This window comes from Diorhabda carinulata, chromosome 6, assembly GCF_026250575.1.
Source record: "Diorhabda carinulata isolate Delta chromosome 6, icDioCari1.1, whole genome shotgun sequence".
Taxonomy (NCBI): Eukaryota; Metazoa; Arthropoda; class Insecta; order Coleoptera; family Chrysomelidae; genus Diorhabda; species Diorhabda carinulata.
Genome location: NC_079465.1, coordinates 7,139,956 through 7,163,508, shown reverse-complemented (window position 1 = coordinate 7,163,508; position 23,553 = coordinate 7,139,956). Strand labels below are relative to the sequence as shown.

Genomic DNA, 23,553 nt, shown 5'->3' with positions numbered 1-23,553 from the left:
CTTTAACCGAGCAGGTGCCATTTTCAGAGTCGGCTCTCGGACTAATTCGAGATGATACTTAATTGGTTAACTAAAAATATTTGTTATAATTCATTTCAATCATGATTACCCACGATAAGCAAACTTATTTAAATCTTAATTCGTTTTAGGTTCTACGTCTTACGAAAAACAAGATTTCAATGGAAATCATAGACATTTTCATAAGCTAATCATTTCACCTGACGTGAAATTTGATTTTCATAGTGAATTGAAGGTTTGTATAAATATATATGATGTAGTCAAATTGATTCGAGATTTAAACAAAATTTTTGACGTTTGCATTTCGCAGCGCTGTTATGCCTTGTCAACACAACACAAAGCGTCATACGTTGACACCAAATAAATTGAAGTTTTCAAATATGCTAAAATAAAGGTAAAGATATGGAATAAAGTGATAAATAATACAAGTAGATCTTGTACTAATTGATTTGAGAATATTTTGAGATGCATATATTCATAAGAGCATATTAATAGTCATAGAATTCTCGGGAATTATTTAAAAATTCTAACTCAGGTGTCCTTACTGACATAAGTTAATGTTGAAGAATGATTCGTAAGTTGGATATAAGTTATTGAGTAATAATTAAGTACAAACAATACGTAAATCATTAGATTTTTATTTAGAAAATACAAAACTACAATTTCATTGACATCGAAATCATGATATCGTTAATTTTCATTAACTAGACAGAAGTCAAGACTGAAGAACTTGTAGATATGACTATAAAAATTGATGAATGAATTACAGAAGTAATTGATAAAAATGTTTTCCACAGAAGTTGTTATCAATTGCATTTCAATTAATTGAAGAGAAACGCAAGCGTGTAAAACGGAATGAAAAATATTTATTAAAAACTTTGAAACTTTTTACTCCTATAAGTGCGCTTTCGTGTTGAAATTCGATAAAAATTGTGTGATTTCAGGTTATTAGGTCAACTATGTACGAGCCCGTTCTCGATCGATGTGTCACTACTACAATTATCAAACCGAAAAGACATTCAATCGACGATGTTTGTATTTATGACAGCACCAACAAAATCTCTCAGGACTCACCGCCTGAAAAACCTTCTAGGCGACAAAATAAATTTTCAAAACATATCTACTCACAGAAGGGAAATGAAAGTGAGTGTTTTTCATCCTATTATAACATATATAAAATAATTTTACATCGATTAAATAATTATTATACAGAGTAAGTTTTATGTATGGAACGCATCAATTATCTCGGAAACGGCTTGTACTATTTTTATAAATTTTTGTGAACAAGGGTCTTGTGATATGGCACGTATTATGGTGGTATCTTCCTTGTTGTCAGATATTTCCTTTTACTGGAAAAATGATGAGATTTGTTATTTCAAATGGATTACCCTAAATATTTTATGTTTTTAAAAATTCTTAGGAAAAACTGATTATTTTTTATTGAATATTCTCTATACCTGAATGCCATAATATCGGAGTTATATCAACAGTTGCCTTATCTCCGCTGAAGTTAAAATAATACATTTAGGTGGCTATGACTGCTACAATAAAAAATTTGACGTTTCAATAAATTATTATTTTTGAAGTTTATTGAAAGTCACAATGGATCGTTTATCTATACGTTTTCTATACTTTCTGACCTGCTAAAATTGTCTATCGGCCCTATGGCCGACGAGAAAAAAAGGTGAGGTCGTGGTTATATGCAACTCATCAACTAATTGTTCCAAAATGACGGCTAGACCCAGAACAAAACTGTACTTGCAAAACCGCATTCACGCTCTAAAAAACCCGACTCAAGACTCTAAACAAATCCTACATTAAAATCACGTAACTATAGATAAGAAAATTTCGATTTGGAGTAGTAATTCTCCTTCTCTCTAATTTTCAGTCTCTCTTCAGCTCCAAGGTCCTATGTGGATTCGTGAGATATAAGATTGCTTTAAAAATTGCAAAAAATTGCTTTAATTTTTTTACCGTTTTCAATAAATCTGGCCTCTATAGTCCCTATCAGGCATTGATTTTGTTACAAATCAGTGTAGCTTACTAGAATCCAAATTGTATGCGAATTTTTTGAAATTCAAAATGTTTCCTGTTGTTTTACAAGATTATGAATAAGATATGTAAGAATCTCCATCAGAAACTAGTGTAACTCAACTTGATGCTCCTCTTCATAAATGACTATCACAAGAAAGTCTCTGAAGAGTTTACAGAGCCCAAATTGATACCAAAAAGATAATTAAGGCACATTGGCTTCTGAAGGAACTACATGGAAAGTGATCTCTCCGAAACGCTCCAAACGCTCTGCTGCAAATGTTTAACATGTTTCACCTCTTGTTTAAGCAGAACATTATCAACGAATTTTGACTAATGAATTTATTTCCAAGCCTATGATACAATTACTTACAAAAATTAGGATAACTGACTCAAATTTGGACAATAAATAATGGAAAGCTACTTATCTATGCACGATGTTTTTAGAAACGTATCACATACTTGTTCGTCTGTTTGTAGCCTACAAAATTTTGTAATTAAAATGAATTTTAGAGGATTTTTGTATCATCTATCACCAGACTATCGAAGTTGTCATATATACGAAATTATAATTGTGATACTCTTTACATAGGACAAACAACACTGTATTTGGTAAATAGATTCACGAGTTTACATTTTGATGAAAAATTGAAACAGCACCAGTAAATTATGAAATAACAAAAAAAAACATTGATTTAATTATAAACTTTTGAAAAGTATCGAACACAATGGAAAGAAAATTCTTAGATATATTTTAAATAAATACCAGAAATTGGGAAATTTCGAGCCGTTAAATCTTGGTAAGAATAAGGAGAATAGTATTTTGAGTCTTGTGATATATCCATATATAAGGTTTATAGTGTGAAAAATGAATCAAAACTTTCAAAAATATTTCTAGGAAATCACTTGATTTGAAAAAAAAAAAATATAAAAATGTATTTAAAGATTAATACAAACAATAGATGATGAACAATTGCACCTTTTCTTAGTATTTTATAATATTTATTTAACTTGAAGTTTTGAATGATATATTAAACAGTTTGGTTTGTTGGCCCTAGTGAGCATGTGTTCGAAACATTTCCGCTGTCATCAGTTAAAAAGCGTTAGCAGTAAAGATAACGACTAGAGAAAGAAGAACTTCCAGTGTGTTACAATTTGCAAAGAGGAAATTTTCCTTTAAGTAATAACACTCGTTAGATGTTATCATCAGTTTGAAAATATCGCTCTTCTTTATAAAAGAAAGAGTGCGTTACGACCAAAAGTTTATAAGAAAACATTGAGCGAGTGCTAGCGCCGTTCACGTCTAATCCAAAGGTAAAAAAGCAACGATAACGATAATTAAAGGAAGCAATTGTAGAATAATTTATATCTTGATACTCTACTAATACGGCTCCGTCGATTTTTCTTTCATTCACGATGACAAATGTCACTGACATAAAAAGTCCGGCTAAACCTTACTGTATCCTACTGTATAAGTTGTTAAAATATCGTATCTACATAGGTTCCTCTGATACTAGATGATTTTTTCGAATTAAGAAATAGGATTTAAGCAGCTGCTGCAACAAATACTCGAGAGACACTATTTATCGTCTTAGTATGTGCAGTGTGATTAAACGTGCTCACATTGGACGCTTGTAGGCTTCTATGTTGCTTTTTCGTATCATTCATAACTGTATGTTTAATATAATTAATATGTACTATTATTCATTTTGAAACACCCGGTAGTTTAGGATCCAAATCAAATGACTTGATAATTGGGAGATTTATTTAAAAAGTTTGCATTATTATTTATCAGGTGCGAGTGAGAGATAACTAACGAATTGCCTGGGTAATATATGAAGAGTAAACATTTATTATAGTTTATCCAAATATATAGGTGTTTGAAAAGTCTAATCTAAGATTTACAGCATCGCAAAATATCATACGACACTTTAAATATCTTTTGAAGATTACTATAGTTTTACTGTGGAAGTTTACCATGACTAAAAAAGATTACTGCACTATAGAGATTTGATCACCCTCTATATCTAACTTCATAGATACTTTAAAGGAGAATATTAGCTTTTTTCATTACTGGGATTCTCTACAACTTGGTTTAAAACTTGTTTTCAGATTCATTACGAAAAAACGTTAAGAATATACATTACATTAGAAACCTACTGACTATTTCTTAATAATATGGGAAAAAACAAAGAAAATAATTGATATCAATGTAGTAGGCGTATATTCTCGCCGCGAACCCCTTGGCATCGTTAATATCTCAGGCATGACTAATCTAATTGCAAGCATGATTCGTCTTTTTAAATTATCTGAATTGAAAATACTTTCGACATAACCCCACAAAAAGAAGTCTGATGGCGTCAGATCAAGAGATCGTGCTAGCCATTCTATCGATCCGCGCTTTTTTATCTATTAATTTGGAAAAATTTAAGTAATATACTACCGGGCATTGATTTGGTAATGGAGCATCTTGCTGAAACCATATTATCTTTGCAGGATCCACTCACAATTTTGCAATCACTCGGCTGCGCTGCGCTCCGCCTCGCAACTGCAAATATTGCTCGTAAAAAATATGCACTTTTAATCCTTATAATATAATATAGGTACTATTCTTTTTCACCAGAACTCCACAGCTTTTATTACTTCCTCGTTTATTTTAATTTGGCGAATAAGGGGGTGTTCTAGTAATTCAAACCCTAAATCACGAATTTTTTGCATGGCAACTTAAGATTTGTGTGCAGAGGCGTTGTTCTGCAAAAAACAAAACACCTTTGGATAGCTTTCCGCGTCTTTTCTCTTTAATTTTTTTTTATTTTCTTATCCAATAAATGAATCATGATTACTCCATGGCAATTCCAAAAAACTGAAGCAAGAACTTTTCCAGCAGATTTTTGGACACGAAAATTCTTAGATCTTGGGGAACCAGAGTGTCACCATTCCATCGATTGTTTCTTTGTTTCTGGATAGTAGAAATGTGCCCAAGTCTAATCCAATTCGGATTAAGAAGTCTACATCGTTTTCAAATCGAGCACAGATCGAACGCGATGCTTCTACCCTTACACGCTTTTGGTCAACATTCAAACATTTGGGGATCCATTTTGCAGCAATTTTTCTCATGTCCAAATTGACGTGAACTATATGATGAACGCGTTCGTATGAAATATTCAGTGCTTCAGATATCCGTTTTAGCCCAATTCGACGGTCTGATAAAATCATGTCATGAACTGCATCGATATTTTCGGGGGCTGGCACAGAAATTGGCCTTCCTGATCTTTCATTATCTTCAATGGAAAATTTACCTATTTTGAAGCTTGCAGTCCAATTTTTCACGATCGTATACGAAAGACAGTGATCACCAAAGGTATTAAGCATATTTTCGTAAATATGCTTACCACTTAACCCTTTTAAATACAGTTGATGATGATGATGATGATGGCTCGATACTCCAATTTTTCGATTTTCACAATTTCGGTGGACATCTTTTTTCTTTTAATTTCTTGCTTATCTCTGGTTTACTTTTTTGACGCTTCTAATAAGTTATTGTTCGTTGCTATGGTAACACAATATTTGGTTTATGCACGGAACTGGTCTAGGCTAACTAGATATCAATACATTATCGTAATTGGAGACCTATTGGCTGGTTTAGATATTTTGGCACGCTTGACAAGTACATTAGAGAGGGGTAATTGATTTGTGGAGATCGACAGGTAGGTAAAGAAAGAGTCAGAATTTCTAATCTTTTAAAGAAGTAGTGAGCTCTGCTGTTTAGACAGAGTAAATACCTAACAGCTCTCTTTTGTAGATTGAAGATTCGTTCAAATTGAGTCCCCAGAAGGGAAGGGCATATCGAATATTCGACTTAATAAGGGTATAATAAACTGTTAAGGGGGTGGATAAGTTCGATTCTTTGGAAACTTATATCAGCGCAAAACAGGAGGAACTTCATTTTTTAGATAAGACCGCAATATTTAACTCCCATTTCAAGCCTTAAAATTTTACAGATTCAACGACGTCAATAGTGCTTTTATTTAATAAGAAAGGCTGCAGTGTATTTCTATATGATAAAACTTTAGTTTTAGAAACTTTGAGACACGCACTATGATTTAAGGGTGCTTAGGTCACTAGACATAGTTCTATGAAGTGCCGTGAGATCAGGGTTGCTCCAAGAGAAAATAATATCATCTGCAAATAGACATATTTTACCACTGATATCTAGATAGGCGGTGTCGTTTATATACAGAATAGGGCCTAGTGCGGAGTCTTGGGGCACTCCACATCCTATTGGCTTGCAAGAAGACATCGTTGTATCAACCTTTACAAACTGACTTCTGTTGGTAAGGTATGACTTAAACCATGCGAAACCGTAGTACTACAATTTGTTAATTAAAATATTATGATTAACACAAGTAACTTTACTTTATGAACAAACTGTATATATAAATTAATTATAAAGAACAGCTGATTACAAAGGTTCTTAAACTGAAAACTAGGATAAATTAACATGCTCCACTCTCACCTAACACTCCGGATATGATAGTTTAGTACACCATAATTATTATAAGAATATAAAGCACCAGTAACAGTTTTCGTCGTGGACGGTGAATCACAATGAGATTGCGATTACTAGATCATCAAATTCCGTTGCAGAGCTCCATTCGATTACAAAATCCAACAGTATTCGATAGTCGGATAATTTCAATGATATTGCCCAGAAGCCGATTGTTTAACACCTAGCCAAAGTTAATAGTGTAACTATCAGATGATTTGTGATAGTGTAACAATGTGTTCGAAGAAAAAATTTGTTTTCATTAGTTTTTTTTGTGTTATGTAATTTATTTGTGTGATGTATTGACTAGTGAACTCAAGGTAATATGAATAAAAAGGTAAATTAGTATTATCGTGTATATTTAAAAAAAACAGATATTTCACTATATATTTTCTAAAATATACAATGTTTTTAATATATGACGCAAACCTTTCGGGAATTGTTAATTTTTTACTTGTAATAAATAAATGTTATATAGATTGAGATTTTTGAAGCTCTGTTCATTTTTTGAAATGCAGCGAATCAAATATTATTTGAAATCATCACACTTTTTCATGATTTTAGTATGTAATATGTACTTAAATATAATTGTCATTCATTAGTACAGTACAGTATTACAAAATTGAATTTAAATTACTTAAACAAAAATAATAGCTTTATAATCTAAAATATACCAAAAAATCTCTAAAATGTGGGCTCTTTGAGCCTACGTAATACACAACCAAATACAATTGTTAGTTTTGGAAATAACAGTACAGTAAAATAAAGCGTATAATGTCTCACATCTTTCAGTGAATGTATGTTATCGATAGTACTGAAGCCATTTCTGAAGCTAGCTGGTTCTCGTCCTAGTGCAGCATCCAGTGTACTTAGTATACTGTTATTTGGAATTTTTGTGAATATTTGATTGGTAGCAAACTTATTTGTCGATAGATCTTAATGTCTTCTTTGCTGTCTTTTGTGTATATTATGTTGGAGCAAATACAATCTTTTAGTATTCATTTAGATCGTAAGCAACTAGTAGATGTTATTGCTACGACTTTCCATATTTTAAAAGATCGACTATTATTCCGTCGTTACTAGCCGCATTTCCATTAGTCATTTTTTTCAATGTTTTTTCTATTTTTCTATTACAAATAATTCAAAATTACAATGTGGTGTCTAGGAGACTCAGGCGAAAACTTAACCAACCACGATATAAATAAAACAGCAACATTTGGGCCTGACTAACCAACGATAGACATCAATGGTCTCAAATGACGGACAAATACATAATTATCTAAAGGAGACATCTACATGGAAAATCGTCTGAATATGATGTTGATGATATGTAAGTTTGAAGTGCTACAAACTATCTGAAACTGAAATACTTGGTGCAAGCAAACTGCAGTGAGACCTTTTTCAAAAAATACTTTTTCATTCACAGTATCCATCAACGCCCCAAACATCTCTAGAAATAAAAAGATATTCTCTTTATTCGACTATTGAATAATTTGATTGTTGGCATGCCTTGAAGGTTTACAAAACTAAAAATTAACAATGAATTGAGTGTAAATATTTTTTCACAAATTCTTATGAAGAGAAGAATAAACGTTAGACCGCGAATTGGTAATTAAATATCGATTGCAATAAATATGGTTAGTTTATTTATGAAGTATCTGTCAGTGTAACCCTTGTTGGGTTGTTTGATTTTTTACCAACGGCATGTATCAGTTTTATGGAAAGGGATAGAATTGCAAGAAAAAAATTACAATTATTCTTTCACGTCAATGAGAAGTTTTTGTTATCTAGAATCAACAAACCTCTCTAAATATTCCATAATATATAATTTTGCGAACCTAATATTGAAAAAAATATTGTTACAGTAGCTACATTTCATTTTTTTCTTATCGTATCATCTCGAAAAGGAAAATATTCAAAAGCTCAGCAAGACACAACAAAAACTGGATTAATACCATGTACTATGTGATCAAATTTGACCAGGACTGATAAAAAAAAAACGTTTTTTCAATTATTTTGATACTAAACTATTATCGCCTTCTAAATAGGGTTATTGTTGGCTAGGCTGGGATGGTCTTCAATAACTTGCGAATTATTTTTATGGTTTAAATGAACTCATGGCGTCTTCCCCGAAATAGATATCTGAGTTTCTAAAAGAAGAAAAGTCACAAGGTGCCATAATTGATGCTTTTGATCATGTACCATATTGAGCATATCTTTTGCGACCTTGTTTTTGCAAAAGATTCAGGTCTATTGGTACAAGTCTAACATTGACATACTTCGTCTCCAAAAAATTAATAAAAATATGCCGATCAATAAGAAATGATAAGAGCCACTGCTATCTCTCGCAAGCCGACAAGATGATATTTGAGCAGCATTTATTCAACTTTTAGCGGTTAGCGCCGATGGTAGATGAACGAGTTTTTTACTTCACAACATTCAAAAAACGTTGTGTGTCACTCAAATATTTGGATTCGAAATAAAGTAGACTCCCCCAAAACATTTTTGCAATGATATCCTAGCCATAATTCCATTGCAAACAAAAAAATTCAAGCAAACTCAGAAAATTTTCCAATATACTCTATTTTTGGTTTATTTGGAGTCTAGTTCATAACACTTTTTTTTGGCCGAAAGATATCGTCCAATTATCCATTAGCTGCAGAGTTAAAGGTATCACCTGTTGTCACTATCGCATTGGATGGATTAATATATGTTTGACACCCAGGGGTCGTTCAGGGTCAAAATATGCCCTCAAATTATTGCGGAATACGGGAAAAGAGGATATCGATTTGATTCTATTTGGCAAGATTTTTATCTTATCTCAAATGCAAAGGTATAATTATTATTGCCGTCTTAAGGCAAATGGGAAAAGTGCCATTTTGAAATGAAACTTTAATTAATTAATTAATTTTTGGCTACATTCACAATGTAATTATTAAGGTTATCAGGTGAAGTAGAGGTTATGCTCGATGAAGAAGCCTCATTTCTTAGATCATTCACAATGGACCATGTTTCTGTAGAAACATTACGAGAATTGGCTAGTCTCCTATTATTATAAATATCTTTGGTAGCATTTATTGTCTTATAGATAAGGTATTGTCTTATAGATAGATAAGATGCCAGTACATTTATACTGATTATTATAGTATGTAGTTTGGAATTTCAACATGTACGGTTTTTAGTGCTATGAAAAAATCACAAACTCTATGATATGTCTTTGTAATATTTAAATTCTCCCATAAATTGGCATGTAATGGGCGATGGTTTTTGGGCCCAATATTTGTCATACGTATTTAATTTCGAAATGTTTCTAATTATTGTTGATTTTCTGTAGTAGGAGTAGGAATAGAATATAGAATATTGTTACTACGAGTATATTTTTTTATTCTATCATTGAAGTTCATTTAGGAAAAAATACGTTCACTTATACCTTATCAATATGGATTCAGAAACTTTGTTAATTAATACTTTTATATTGCAATCATAGCGATAAACGCTTAGTCATACTCTTCCGTTCGAACACCAGTAATTAATATACTTTTGAATAGTTATTTTTGAAGAAAATACATTTTCAAAATAATATAGTGCTGGGATTGTTATTTTCGAATATCTCATATTCAATTGCTTTTTATTTAATAAATAAATGGATTGCTTTATATCCAATTTCAAAACGATTATTATTTTCAAATATTGTTTCAACACATCACAAGGAAATCCCAAACCACGGTCAAATAAGAAATATCACAAAATCAGCTACTTCCAACAATTATTTATAATTAGGTATGTACATTACCAATATTTGATTGCTTATTAAGGTTTTATTTTCTAGTATCAGTATAGACAAAATAAAAATAAGTTCATTTATACAGTAGGTGGGTTAGAATTTAAAAATCTATTATTTACATTCACCCAAACTGATATAGTCCTCTTATAAAAGTGTGTAGTCATTAAAGGATGACTCTCTAATCATAATTTACGAAGTGCTATGTTCAAAACAAATCGGTGATTAAGGTAAACTGCTGAATAAATATTTTAAACATGATAATTCAATTTAGAACTTATAAGATGTCAGATGTTGAGAAATTGTTTACATATATTGGTTGAAATATTTGAATTGAAATTGAATTAAAGTAAACGTAAGGTAGCTGCGATTTCATAAAATTATTGGTACTATACAGAAAATACATTTCAATATTGAATTTTTTATATGCAATGTAGTTAGATATAGAATAAATTCAATAGTCCAAACAATATTTAGCTATTCCCAAAGTAATTGGATTAAAAGAAAGTAAATGTAGGAAAAACAAATATGGAAGAAAAAACAAAGATTGATTGATAAACTGGTATAAAAATTAATACATTGCTTGCTCCTACCATTACCCCAACAATCACAATTAAACTGTCTGACTCACGTTTCGATAAACAAAGGCCAGAGGTAAGTCCTCCTTCAGTTTCTGAAGACGATGCGCGTGAGACAGAGTAATTTTGTTGGTATTGATGTAGTAGTGAATCAGTTTTCAGTACAAATATCACGAACGGTTCCGGAAATCTCAAATTGGTTCCAACAACTCCCTATTTTGTAAGACTTAGATGGTGAATTATTGGTTAGATAGGTTGAAGAAGACCTATGCCAACAGAGATCCTCAAATGCGTGATTTTTTTCTAATGTTGTACCAATTGATAAAACTATCGATGGAACACTCTATACACATTATTATTGTCCATAAAAAATCAAGATCAGAACAGAAATAGCTGAAAATTGAAAAGATTTCATTAAAGCAATTACTCTTAGAGTAGATTTTGGTGATTGTTAATTCAAAAACCGGCAAAAAACGACTAGGCAGTTGCATAAGATGCAATAGTTTAATGAAATTATAGAATATATCCATTTTTTGGCTATTGGAAAAATAAAAAAAATTAATACAGAAAGGACTGAAAAACTTTTCATACTTTTTTTTCTACCTTACCTCTCGTATTCTTTTCTGTCTCCTGTTAAACTTTTCATTCCAATTACGTCTTTTTCTAGTTTTTCTGTAATTCATCACTATTGTTTCTATTTTTTTTTTGGTACTTAGATTTTCTGCTTTTTATCGTCATTATTCGCTTTCTTCCTACATGAATCAACACTTATATCACATCTATTCCTTCCTGTCTTCTGCTCAACTTCTTATTCCAATTAGGATTTCTCTTTCTTATCCCCTATCTCCGCTATTTAGTCTATCCACCTTTTTGTTTTTCTTCTTTATAAAATTTCACTATTTCACTGTTTGTTTTGTTATTTTTCCATGCTTCATTACTATTGTTTTGATTGTCTTTTGTGCTCAGATCTTTTCCTTTGATCAATGCTTACATTACTTCTATTCCTTTATATCCTATTTAATCTTTTGAGTTTAATTTTTTTGTTTCCACTATAGCCATTTCTACTATTTCCCATATCTAGTATATTCTGTTTCTAAATATTTTTGTTTTACTTACTCCAGTGGATTCTAGTTTTTCTGTTCCATTCTTCCATTTTCATCCCATCCTTTCATACCCCGTCTTTATTTGTAATTTTTTGGATTCCTGTGTCCTTTCTCTTATGATCTTTCACACCTCCACTTCATTGTCGGTTAGATCATGGTTAACATTATATTCTTTGATCCTTCAGTCTTTTCAATATTCGATTACTTTGCATTACCTCATTCTTACCTTGGATATTTTCTCTGAAGTTTTTCTTCAATTTCCTCATTTTCTTTTCTAATATTTTTATTTGCTTCTTTGATTCTTGTATTTTTGTTTGTTATTTTTTCTATTTTATTGTTCAATTTATAATATTCGTTTGCATTTTCCTCTCATATTATCCCTCGATAATTTTGCAATATTGACTCCTAGATTTTTATTTTTGGTCGGGGCAATTGATTACAAACAGTGAAAGTTAACTTGCGAAATGTGACTATACTTACATAAAATTGCAGAGAGCCGATATTGAATTATATTTTAAAATTTAAAACATCTACATTGGTAGTGCTGGCAAGAAATATCCAAAAGAGTAGAAACGAACTACAAAGAAGCAAAAGGCGACAAAACAATTAATAAAAACAAGTTATATCAACGATATAACTCTATAATAGTCCAGTGCAGTTGACGAAATCGCAGAACGTAGCTTACGTATGTTACAAAGCTCCATGTGAACCTTTTGATATTTGAAATGAGTGCTGAAAGTCTTCAACTGAGTTAAATCTTATACATTTAATGTAGATTACACTCTAAGAACCGGCGGATAAGAAGAATGGACCAACAGTGAGATGCTGAACTTAACTAGACACCTCTTAACAATGTAAAAGAGACCCTAATTTGACACTATTCTTTCTTCATTCTTCATTATCTTCATTAATGGTTATAGTTTCAACTGTCGTACAAGTACTATTTTCATTTCTGAGGTGGAAGGGTGACACGAACAGGAATTATGATCATGTTCTCGTAAAACTTGCTCAAAGCACTCAAAATATATTCCACATCATAAACATTTGGTGCTATACACTTATCTATGTCGTGTATTATTTATAGTAGTTTTAATATCCGTTTATAACAACTTTATTGTAATTTATCAATGATTGATCTACTGAAGCATCAAATTTTCAACAAATATAGATATCGATTACTTAGAAAAGGTTTAATCCCATGTTTGATATAGGTATTTGAATAATAAGTTATTTTTACAATTATTCATGATCTTAAACGCCTCTTTGATTTCATAAAGGTCCACAAAAGTTTTGTAATAGCCAAGTAAAACATGACTGTTTGACATAATAGCTGACCTTAGTTGTAGATTTAAGATTTTAACACGTGAGGTCGTTAAAATGAGTGATACTTTGTATCTCTCGTATGATGTACCCGCTTATATTGCTGACATAAAAAAATTACCTATACATTTACCTTATTACTTTGTTGACAATTAAACGCTTAATCGATGTTTAACAACAAAAAGTTCTCATAGTAGGTAATCCCAACGGATCTATACTGTATAAAAAATATGAAAATTTTTCTTGGCTCAAATGTTGAATAGATAGAATTTGAATAACTAAACTATAAATATTCGTTATCGATTTGTTTTTCACCGTACAAAAATTAAACCAAATTACAAATCGATAGTGAATGAATATTCAGTATCATTCTTACAAAAAGTCGTTTACCTCTTGGATTTACCATAACCTGGTTATTAATTTATGGGATTGCTAATGGCTTCAATTTGGAATTAACTGAACAACATACCAAAAATAATATCGATTAGATTTCATACGAACCAACAGATTTAGATCTATATAATACAAAAACTGTTTCTACCTTTGTTTGTTAAACATTGAAAGTATGTACTCAAAATAGGTTTTATCTGAAAGGCAATAATCAAGGATTGTTCAAAACAATTCATTCGTGGAGTCGATTTTCAACTTGCCCGTCAAACATTCCTCAAAAACATTGATAGAAAAAAATTTTTTGAAAGTAAATTGATTATAGTGGTTGGAGCTCTAGCTTTCTGAAAAAGGGGTCTCTTGCCGAAATAATTTGGGAACCCTGGTGTATATTTATATGCATTTAAATCTGGTCAATTCATGTCAATATAAATGATAAATAGGTTTTATATAAATGATCATTTGAAAATTCTGTTTTAGTGTCATCTTCTGCTAAAATGCTAACTGCGAATGGTGATAAAACAACCATCGATATAGAGCAGAGAAATTTAGATAATAGTAAAAACAAAAAAAATGATGCTTCCGTCCAAACCTTACATCTTGTACCTTACCGACTGCGATTTGTACCAGGAACAGAATGTGATGTAAAACTGAGTCCTTCCGAAACAAATTGTGCTCTTAAATTGACATGCTGTTGTCGAATGTTCAGTCAATGGATTTTATCTCAAGTGGGATTAAGTATCATTGTTTTTACGTGGGCTTTACTTGGAGCTTATGCGTTTTATAAAACAGAAGGTATGTGTGCATATGTATAAATAACATATTTTATAAATAGCAAATATTGGACAGTATTTGATACTGTCATATAACATTTTGTTTCATATTGTACCACACTGCTTCGTTACTTTGTCAATTTCTCTAGGAAATAATACATTACATATCAAGGCCTAGGGCGACATAATTTGAGAGGTGGCAAAATTTTTGGGATGCCACAATTTTGGAAAAGAAAGAAGGAAAGACATGACCTACCATTTCGAAGAAATTCATATGGAAGATCCTCATAATGAATATTTTTATAGATTTGATCCATTTTTATCTTCTTCTTCTCATGCCGTCTTATCATTGAAGATTAGCGACCAGTGTTTTTAAATTCGTTTCTGTCCCTCGCAACATTAAACAATTCTCCAGCGCTGATATTTGTCCATTCGCCAGGATTTCTTCTTCCTGCCGATGCCTTTCTTTCCCTCTACTCTGCCCTGCATTATGTTCTGTAGCAGTAGTTATTTATCTTTTTGTAAGATGTGTCCTATGTAAGATGTTTTTTTATCTTAGTTTTATCTGAACATATTAAATTGTATGCGCACCCTGATGATGAAAATATAAAGTGTTTTGGTATAATTGTAGATTATATGCCTGATATAGCACATGTCGATCAGCTTACTTTGATTATAGGATATGTACGTAAAAACGATGGAATTGAAAGGTTTCTAGATTTTCTACCAAATATCGGCTAGAATCCTAAAGATATTGAGGCTTCTTTGTTAAAATCTGTAGAAAATAAGCGCATGATAATGCGAGAAATATATCAGGTATATATTCAGGTACTGGTAGGATTATGTGCAGTTGAATCGGTAATAGAAGCAGTCGACTTCTTTTCTACTTTACAAAAACTATACAAATTCTTTATTATATCTACACATTATTGAGAGATTTCGGTGCAACGTAAAAATTTGAGAGCTAACTGTATTCCTCGACATAATGCATTAGAAAACTAGTAGTCTGCTATAATTGGTGCACTGGAATTCAATGACGAAAGCAGAGATGGGAAACCGACCACGCGATCTGAAGCTAAGGAATTGCAGCGAAAATTACAACATTTAGAATCAGAAATCATTTGGAATATAATTTTAGATCGTTTTTATGATGTTAGTAAGAAGCTTCAGGAATCTCAAGCTGATTTATCAACCGCTGTACAAATCTCTGGCTTTATTTCTTCAAGACATAAGTACAGACAATTTTCTGAATATAAAGAAAAAGCCAAGGCACCGAAAAATTTACCCAGATGACTCACGGGTAAATGAAAATACATCTTTTTCTATAACTGCTGTGAAAAGTGACGTATTTCTCACAGCTAACTCAATTCCAAATTACATATTGCTCACACTATGAGAAATATTATTTCTCACGGCACTTTGCCTACACCACATATATTTATATGGACAATCAACAAAAATCGGCGAAAACTTAGTTGACTATTGTCAACTTTAAATATACATCTACACACAGACGTTCTTCGGCAAAAACACAACAAGGTGGGGACATATTCACCTTGAAGCGCCATGGAGAATGGCAATCCACACCCGTGGGAAAAGTTGAACTTTTCCCAGTTGTTGCGCTATAGAGTGTAAAATTAGCCGGGGGTGGAAGTGCATATGGAAAACCTCACGAAAATTTCATTTTTCTTAATGATTTGTCTGAAATAGATACAAACCAGTTCTGACGATTTGGAAGAGACGTTAGGCAATGAATGTATCTATCCATTTCCATCATCAACTCAGGCATTCCCTAGCTAAAACGGAAAATATACGCTATCAAAAAGGGTGTTGAGTTGAACGGGGCCTAGGGCGGCAGCAAGCCAATAATACTGGAATATCATTAAGTTACTCGTCTAAAAAGTCTCTAGATTCGAAGTTCAGTAGACCATAATCTGACCTTGTGTCATGAATTACTATTTTATTACATTAAAGTAGAAGTAAAAAATTTTTAATTTTTTCTGACGAGTTTTTGGAATATAAAGTCTCAGTGTTTGCTTCCTACCACTACACCTTTAGTTACATTCTTGGAAAACTTGAACTAGTTCTTTTCCTTCTCTTGAAGCGCATTTACACAAAAACAAAAGGTTTGCTTATAAAAGATATTTTGTCAATGAAGGAGCGGTTGAATAGCAAAGCAGATTGATACATTAAAGTTATATTGTGTGTTTTGTTTTGTTTCTGCTGAATTATTATGCAATAACCTACATAAATTATAAGTATGTCGAAAAAGCTTACTAGATTGTTTTAAGTCGGTCTTTTCAGCGTCCCTTTTGTCATAATTTCCATTATTAAGTTGAACCACTTCAATGTAAGAAAGAACATAGATATTTTCCGATCCAGTACCTAATTTTTCGCTCTTTTTCTGCTTGTCCAGTTCTAGGATGCAGGTACTTCCAAGAGATTTTATTTTTGCTTTGAATTCAGCAATGTCAAAATAAATTAACTTCATTTCATCTCAAAGTTTCTTGAGTTTCGCCCCACTTTTTCGGTGACATATCGAACTTTGAATAGCGAAACACAAAACGTAACAACTAGACTGGAACGCCTTTGTGATTGACACGAGTCACGGCAGCTCAAATTTTCGTTGGTTGGGAGGAACTGAGCTGGCCTGAAACCTACTCATGAAGTCAGTCGACTGAAGCGACTTTTTCCCGCTGGATAGAACGCCACTGGACGCCAGTAGAGTTCACACGAGGCTTGCTACTGGCATCGTGAAAATGCGTCCTTATGATCAACCCCACATCAATTGTTAAGTATTGCAATCGTCATTACAGTGAATGTTGGTCCGAATGTTTAAGAATTAGTTTCGTTTTCTTTTTTGTCAGGATATTTTCCAAAGTTGATACTTGCATATAAGTAATTTATGATATTCCATAATTTCTTTCATAATAATCGCTGTTTGTTAATCATGTTTTGTATGTGAGGTTAATAGAGTGAACATATCATTCATCTTGGGACATTCTTTACATATCTTTTGATAACGTAATTTATGAAATTATATCCAAATATGATCTTAATCTGATATGGCAGGTATGTGCACACTTTATTAAATAATTTTTGAGTTGAAGGTTATATAAACGGAAATCATAAATTGGCTTCATAAAATTTGTATAAATACAATTACGTAAAAATCATTACGAATACTGTACAAATTAAAAATTACAATAAGGTCTCAATAGAGAGAGAAATATGTTTCTTACTAGTTTAATTACTAAAATAGGGCATAGAATTAGTCATAATTGTTTGAAGAGTCAATTTGAAAAAGTTTATAAAACATCTATTTAGACTACCCATAATTAGTTCATTAATGTGAAAAAAGGAAGAAAATAATTTGATAATAAAGAGACGTACAACTATCTCTTCCTTTGCCTGTAAATAAATATAATCATGCAATACTGTCACAACAAAATTATCACTAGATGATGTAAAAGTATTGATTCAAGTTCTGTATATGTTAATTTATACAAATTTTAAACTCTTTTGGTCATATCTCCTGCAGTAAACCTCTGCACCGAGTGTGTTGGCTAGAAATCAGAATGCATTAAGACGGTTCATACAATATACTCGTATTTTTTTAATTGTACATTTATTATTGAAGGTACTAAAATAAATAAAGCTTTATAAATGTACAAATTAAAAATATGAACATCTTAGAAACGACTGGCAACTTTTCAATTGAAAATACCTCCTCGAATTATCCAATTAAACAGTATATGCGTCTTTACGCTATAAAAGGCAGGTCAATAAAAGTGTCCTTAATTTGAAATTTGTTTATAGTTGAGACGCAAACCGGAAAATCAATTTCGTAGCGTTTCAAGTAATAACGTTGATGTAATGTTTGTATTAACGACCAGCATAGAATACTGAGCATTAGAATAATGAAACATACCACTGTTGAAAAAAAAGTATGAGTGAAATAGACCGTGATTAAACGAAAAAATGAATTTAGTTTTCGGTTGAATAAATAATTTTTATGAACAAGACAATTTACGGGGACAATTTATATGCCATATTTTGAACATCTTCCATAAATACATATTTTGTTTTGCTTTTATTGCTTACAGAAGCTTGAAGTTTTTGTTTCAAACAATAATTTCACAATCAACTGGAATCAAATAATCTAGTTCCATATCCATGTCCATATGACAAAAAATTTCGAATTTTTGGACAGCTTTTCGAAAACTTCGATCCTTAGTTAGGTAGATCATCTATTAACTGATGGAGGATCCTAACTATTAACGGCATGTTACGTTTTCAGTGGAAATTTTAAATGTAAAACTGAATCTACACAAACTTTTCACCAAGATGGAATTGCTGGAATCTTTAGTAATATCCATACTGAACAGACTGTTTACGCTACCACTACACCAACACACAAAATTACACTGCATGATGCTCATTTCGATAATCAAGTTATCGTCTTCAGAGACTGAAAGTGAACTGTTCACCTATTATTGTGAGTGTTAGTGTAGTGGTAGTGTTAACAGTGTGTTCAGTAATCTTTTATTTTTATTATTTTAGTTTGTGTTAAAGTTTAACTTTTCCAGTTTTCTGTGCATATAGACTTTAATCCAGATTTTTAATATATTTTATCATTGAACAGCTACCAACGCACACGTGTATTTTACAACGAATTTCTACACCAAACGATATACTAGAGCAGGAACGATCGAATCATATGCCTGTGACTCGATTATTCGTTTAGTTTCCGAACCTGATCAGATCATGATTAGGTTATGTTCGTAACGTCACCACGTCTTCTATTTGCTTTCTTTATATTTTGTCTGAATCATATCGAAAATCACGAAAAAAATTTTAACATGTTATATATTTATTTCCAACATTTTTAGTATAATTTAATTAATTTATTTAAAATAACATATGAAAATATATAGTTTATTCACATCCAAAGTTTAACAACAATATATCAATAAACTATTTTAAATAGTTTTGCACTTTGGTTTACTTGATCAAAGTAATGTTGATTATTCTTCATAACCTCAACTTTTTTTTGATCATGTCTGAAATTTAGGTTAATTTTTGATCTAAGCACAGTTGTACTTTTATAAACAGAGCTATTATACAGGCTGAAAAGTCTATAAATACAACACGGAACACAAGGAAAATCGCGAAAATAAAAAAGCGAACTGAAACATGAAGCAAACAAAATAATTAGGACATACAGTTACATTAAAACATGCACATTTCTTTATTCGGTGAATATTGTCTAATTTCTTGCATTAAGTTGCTGTTTATAATTCCTATTTCTCTATACGGTCCAATAATAATAAAAAAAATTGGAATTCATAATAGAAACTAATTTTATTATTAACATTATTATACTTTTTCGTGTTTGAACCAATTTTCTAAGCACCTTTTTCACTTTGACTGAGGTAGCTCCAAAATATGGGTCTTAAATGCAAAAATGGTGTTGAAAATTGTTGACCACTCAATTTTTAAATTAGAGCTGTATTAAGAATGGCCCAAGAACTCGATTTTTTGGCTGATAGAAAATTCAATTGTTTGAGCAACACTGTGAAGGATTGTCATAGTGAATGATTCGCCACTTGCGTACAAATGGTTGTGTTGAGTTTACTTGACCATCGTAAGATCCTTCATTGTCACTGTCACCACAAGTAATTCCAAAACAGATGAATACTTGCTTCGCTTTGCTGCTTCTATAAATATTTTTGTTGGTCTTGCTATCCATTTAATTGATAGCTGATATGCATATTATTACTTATCTAAATAAATTTAATCATAGCCTGTAATGCATCTTCAATACACTATTCAACGCGTGTCTTCTTTTGAGATTTGGCAGGTTATGCGGGATCAAATAATAGCAAATTTACGGCCCAATTATCATGTAATATCTTGCCGATGCTAGTTATACTATTACCCTCATTAATCTCATGGTATGTCACCGATATTTTCAGATACAATGACAGATTTTGGACAGAAATCTCAGTAACAGTCAGTGTTGCCAAGACCAAAAATATAACCCTTATATGAAGTTATATTGTGTAAATTCTGTTTTATTCATTCGGTTAATATTACAATGATGTTTGTTTAAGGTCCACGGGAGTTAGCGCAAGCCGGAATATTGGCGAAAATTCAAAAAGATCTTTCGGTAGAATTAGCCGCAGAATTGAAGAAAAATGAAGATCAGCCAGAGTTGTGGTCGAGCTTAATACATACGTATTTTGAAAAACACGAAAAAGTTTTTCTCGAAGCTGTCGGGGCAGGTTTTGGTGAAGGAGGAGGAGGAAATATATGGACGTATCCCGGCTGTGTTCTATTTGCTGTATCTTTACTCACAACGTTAGGTATATAATCAATATTTTGTTACATAATATTTCAAGTGACATTTAGCCGTTGATATATTTTTTAATATTTTTATATAAATAAACATTAATACTCGCAATAAAAGCAGAATAATAAATTGGGAACCTCAACAATTAATTTTCTTTATTATAATTATATCAAATCATAAATCTTACCAAATCTTAAGCACAAGAATTTCTACGAGTCTCAATATTAATCTATTATTAATAACAGGGTTGTCTGAAAAGTTTCCGACCTTTTAACCTTTCGAAATAATTGCAATCTTGCTCTTAAGAATAGGCGTTTAAGTGTGCGTGAACTTTTCTTTCAATGAAATCTCTCTCTTCCCAGTGAAAAAAACTTTGAAGTAAGGAAGCAGAAAAAAGCCGCTGGTGTAAACGGTGAGCGATAACCAATCCTTTCTTAACAATGATGCGTAATACCCTCTAGTTATAGTTTCATCTTTTTCAAGATATGAATATGTCGATGAATACAATCTCACAAATATCTCAAAAAACTTCCACCAGCATTTTTACCTTTTTCGGAGCAGGTTCCCCCTTTACAATCTCTGGAGTGTGTAATGGCGTATGCAGGTTTCATCTACAGTTATGTATCGATGTAAAAAATCCGAATTATTTCATTCAACCGTGTCAATAAGACCTGGGAAATGTTCATTCGAGCACACTTTTGGTCCAAAGTGCGGCATTCAACAAGCGAATAGATTAAGCTTATGTATAATTCTTCAGTCATGTTGTCGCCATGATGGGCCGTTTAAATCCGGTTTCCCAAAACTTTAAATTCGTAATTGATGATGCAGTTTCCGTACTCCCCTTTCATTTGCATACACATATTGCCTTGCAACTAAAAATAAGAAAATAAGCATCCAAAATGGCTGAAAATTTAGTGAAAATCTCTCTCAATGCATGCGCAACTATATTCACCAACTTATATTGCTGACAGCTTCCAGTTGATGTCGGAAACTTTTAGTGCATCTCTCGTATATCAGTACTTCTAAGCTTATCCCAAAGAGGTGAACAAAACGATTAATAGTAACCATGTAAGAGAAGTTTAATTCTTGTTATTCGCAACGAAGTTACTATATAAGTGACCAACAGCTCAAATAGGTTTTTATGTTAGAACGGCGCTAATGATAGAAATTTTTGAAAGCTTCAACAATTTTAATCATTAATCTAGTTATATGAAAGTCGCTAGTAGGATAATCCTAGTCTTTTATTTATGTAATAAACGAATTCCAACAAAATTGACTAAATTACGTACTCCTAATAACTACAGTAGTTGGATTTAGTATAAATAAATTAAAATTATTATAAAGATTACCAGCTGCTGCCAGTCATGCAATTTGATGCTATGTAGCAAAATATTTTTGAATCATATTTAAAACCAGTAGTAGATATAGTTGATTTCTAGGTTTTGGTGCTCCAGTGCCACGGACGCCACTAGGAAGAGGAGTTGCAGTTTTGTTTGCAGCTATTGGCATTCCTCTCCACTTCCTTTTAATTCTAAACATGGGTAATTTGGGTTCCATTAGGCTCCAGCAATTAGCATATCGTAACTGCCTAACAGAAGTTCCTTCAACTCCAAAACCTAAGTGGTTGAAGTTCTTCCCTCTCCTATCTATTGTCTGTTATTACATACTAGGTAAGTGTTCATTCCGGATATTCCTCTATAGTTATAGTCAAATCTACATGACACAAATAAAGTCTTGAATTTAATTCATATCCAACAATTATTTTTATTAAAAACCATTAAAAATGTTTCCTAATATTCAGGTGTTTGATAATAATTTAATTACTACAACTGAGCTTGTCGGATGCAAAAGGGCTAAAATCTACAATTCACACCTGATGTGTTGGGCACAATCATATTTTCTCTTAGCAAAGCACAATTATATAAATTGAACTGCTACGGTTTAATAAAAGTTTTGTTTCACACTCAATTCACTCTGTATCGATGAAATTTTACAAATAATATTAAACCAACTTCGAATTCATTTGTAGACAATTTATATAAAATTTCGAACAATACAAAGTCCTCGAAACAATCGACCATTTTTTAGTAATTAATTAAACTGCTAAATTGAAGACCCTTTCGGAAATTAAATTCTTTTATAATATTTTAAAGACTGATGAAAATTTGAAGTTTAGACTTCTTTTAGTCTTACTATTATTTGAAATTGTTTTTAACAATATATGTAATAATTTTTTTTAGGTGTGATTTTGTTTGGTGTTGTTAGGCAACGACAACCAATAGACTGTCTGATGTTCCCCTTGGATTTCACCGCTGCAGGTGGTGTCGCAACTGTAGAGGGTAAAGTCAGAATATTTTACGCCCTCTACTTAGAACTGGCAATGACTTTAGCTGCTACTATAGTTTCCTTACTCCAAGCTTCTGCTAGTCGAGGAATTGTCGATATAGGTTTAAAATTAGGCTTACTCACCAATACTTGATGTTATTTACCCCTAAGTTTTGGTGTTTGGTGTTTTAAGTACAAAAAGGAAATCGCACACATATCCAAGGATCAAAATACCTCGCTTGTTCGTTTTTGCACAAAAAATTTTATAGTCATATTTCAACAAGATATATCACAAGTTATAAGAAAAAAATTAATAAAAAACAATGAATATTGTCA

At 31.7% G+C, this 23,553-nt stretch overlaps 1 protein-coding gene across 5 annotated transcripts in view; it reads left to right on the top strand.

The window, feature by feature from the left end:
• LOC130894939 (uncharacterized) overlaps positions 1-23,553 on the top strand; it is a 29,759-nt gene extending 6,206 nt beyond the window's left edge. For 2 of the 5 annotated variants that reach the window (XM_057801989.1, XM_057801990.1), the window contains 6 exons: positions 150-253; positions 963-1,161; positions 14,245-14,559; positions 20,654-20,905; positions 22,332-22,562; positions 23,133-23,553. In XM_057801989.1, coding sequence (XP_057657972.1) covers positions 150-253; positions 963-1,161; positions 14,245-14,559; positions 20,654-20,905; positions 22,332-22,562; positions 23,133-23,371 — 1,340 coding nt within the window. In that variant the 3' untranslated portion in view covers positions 23,372-23,553. Of the gene's footprint in view, positions 1-149; positions 254-343; positions 593-962; positions 1,162-14,244; positions 14,560-20,653; positions 20,906-22,331; positions 22,563-23,132 lie in introns of those variants that run through there. The other 3 variants (XM_057801992.1, XM_057801991.1, XM_057801993.1) reach the window with 3 other exon arrangements.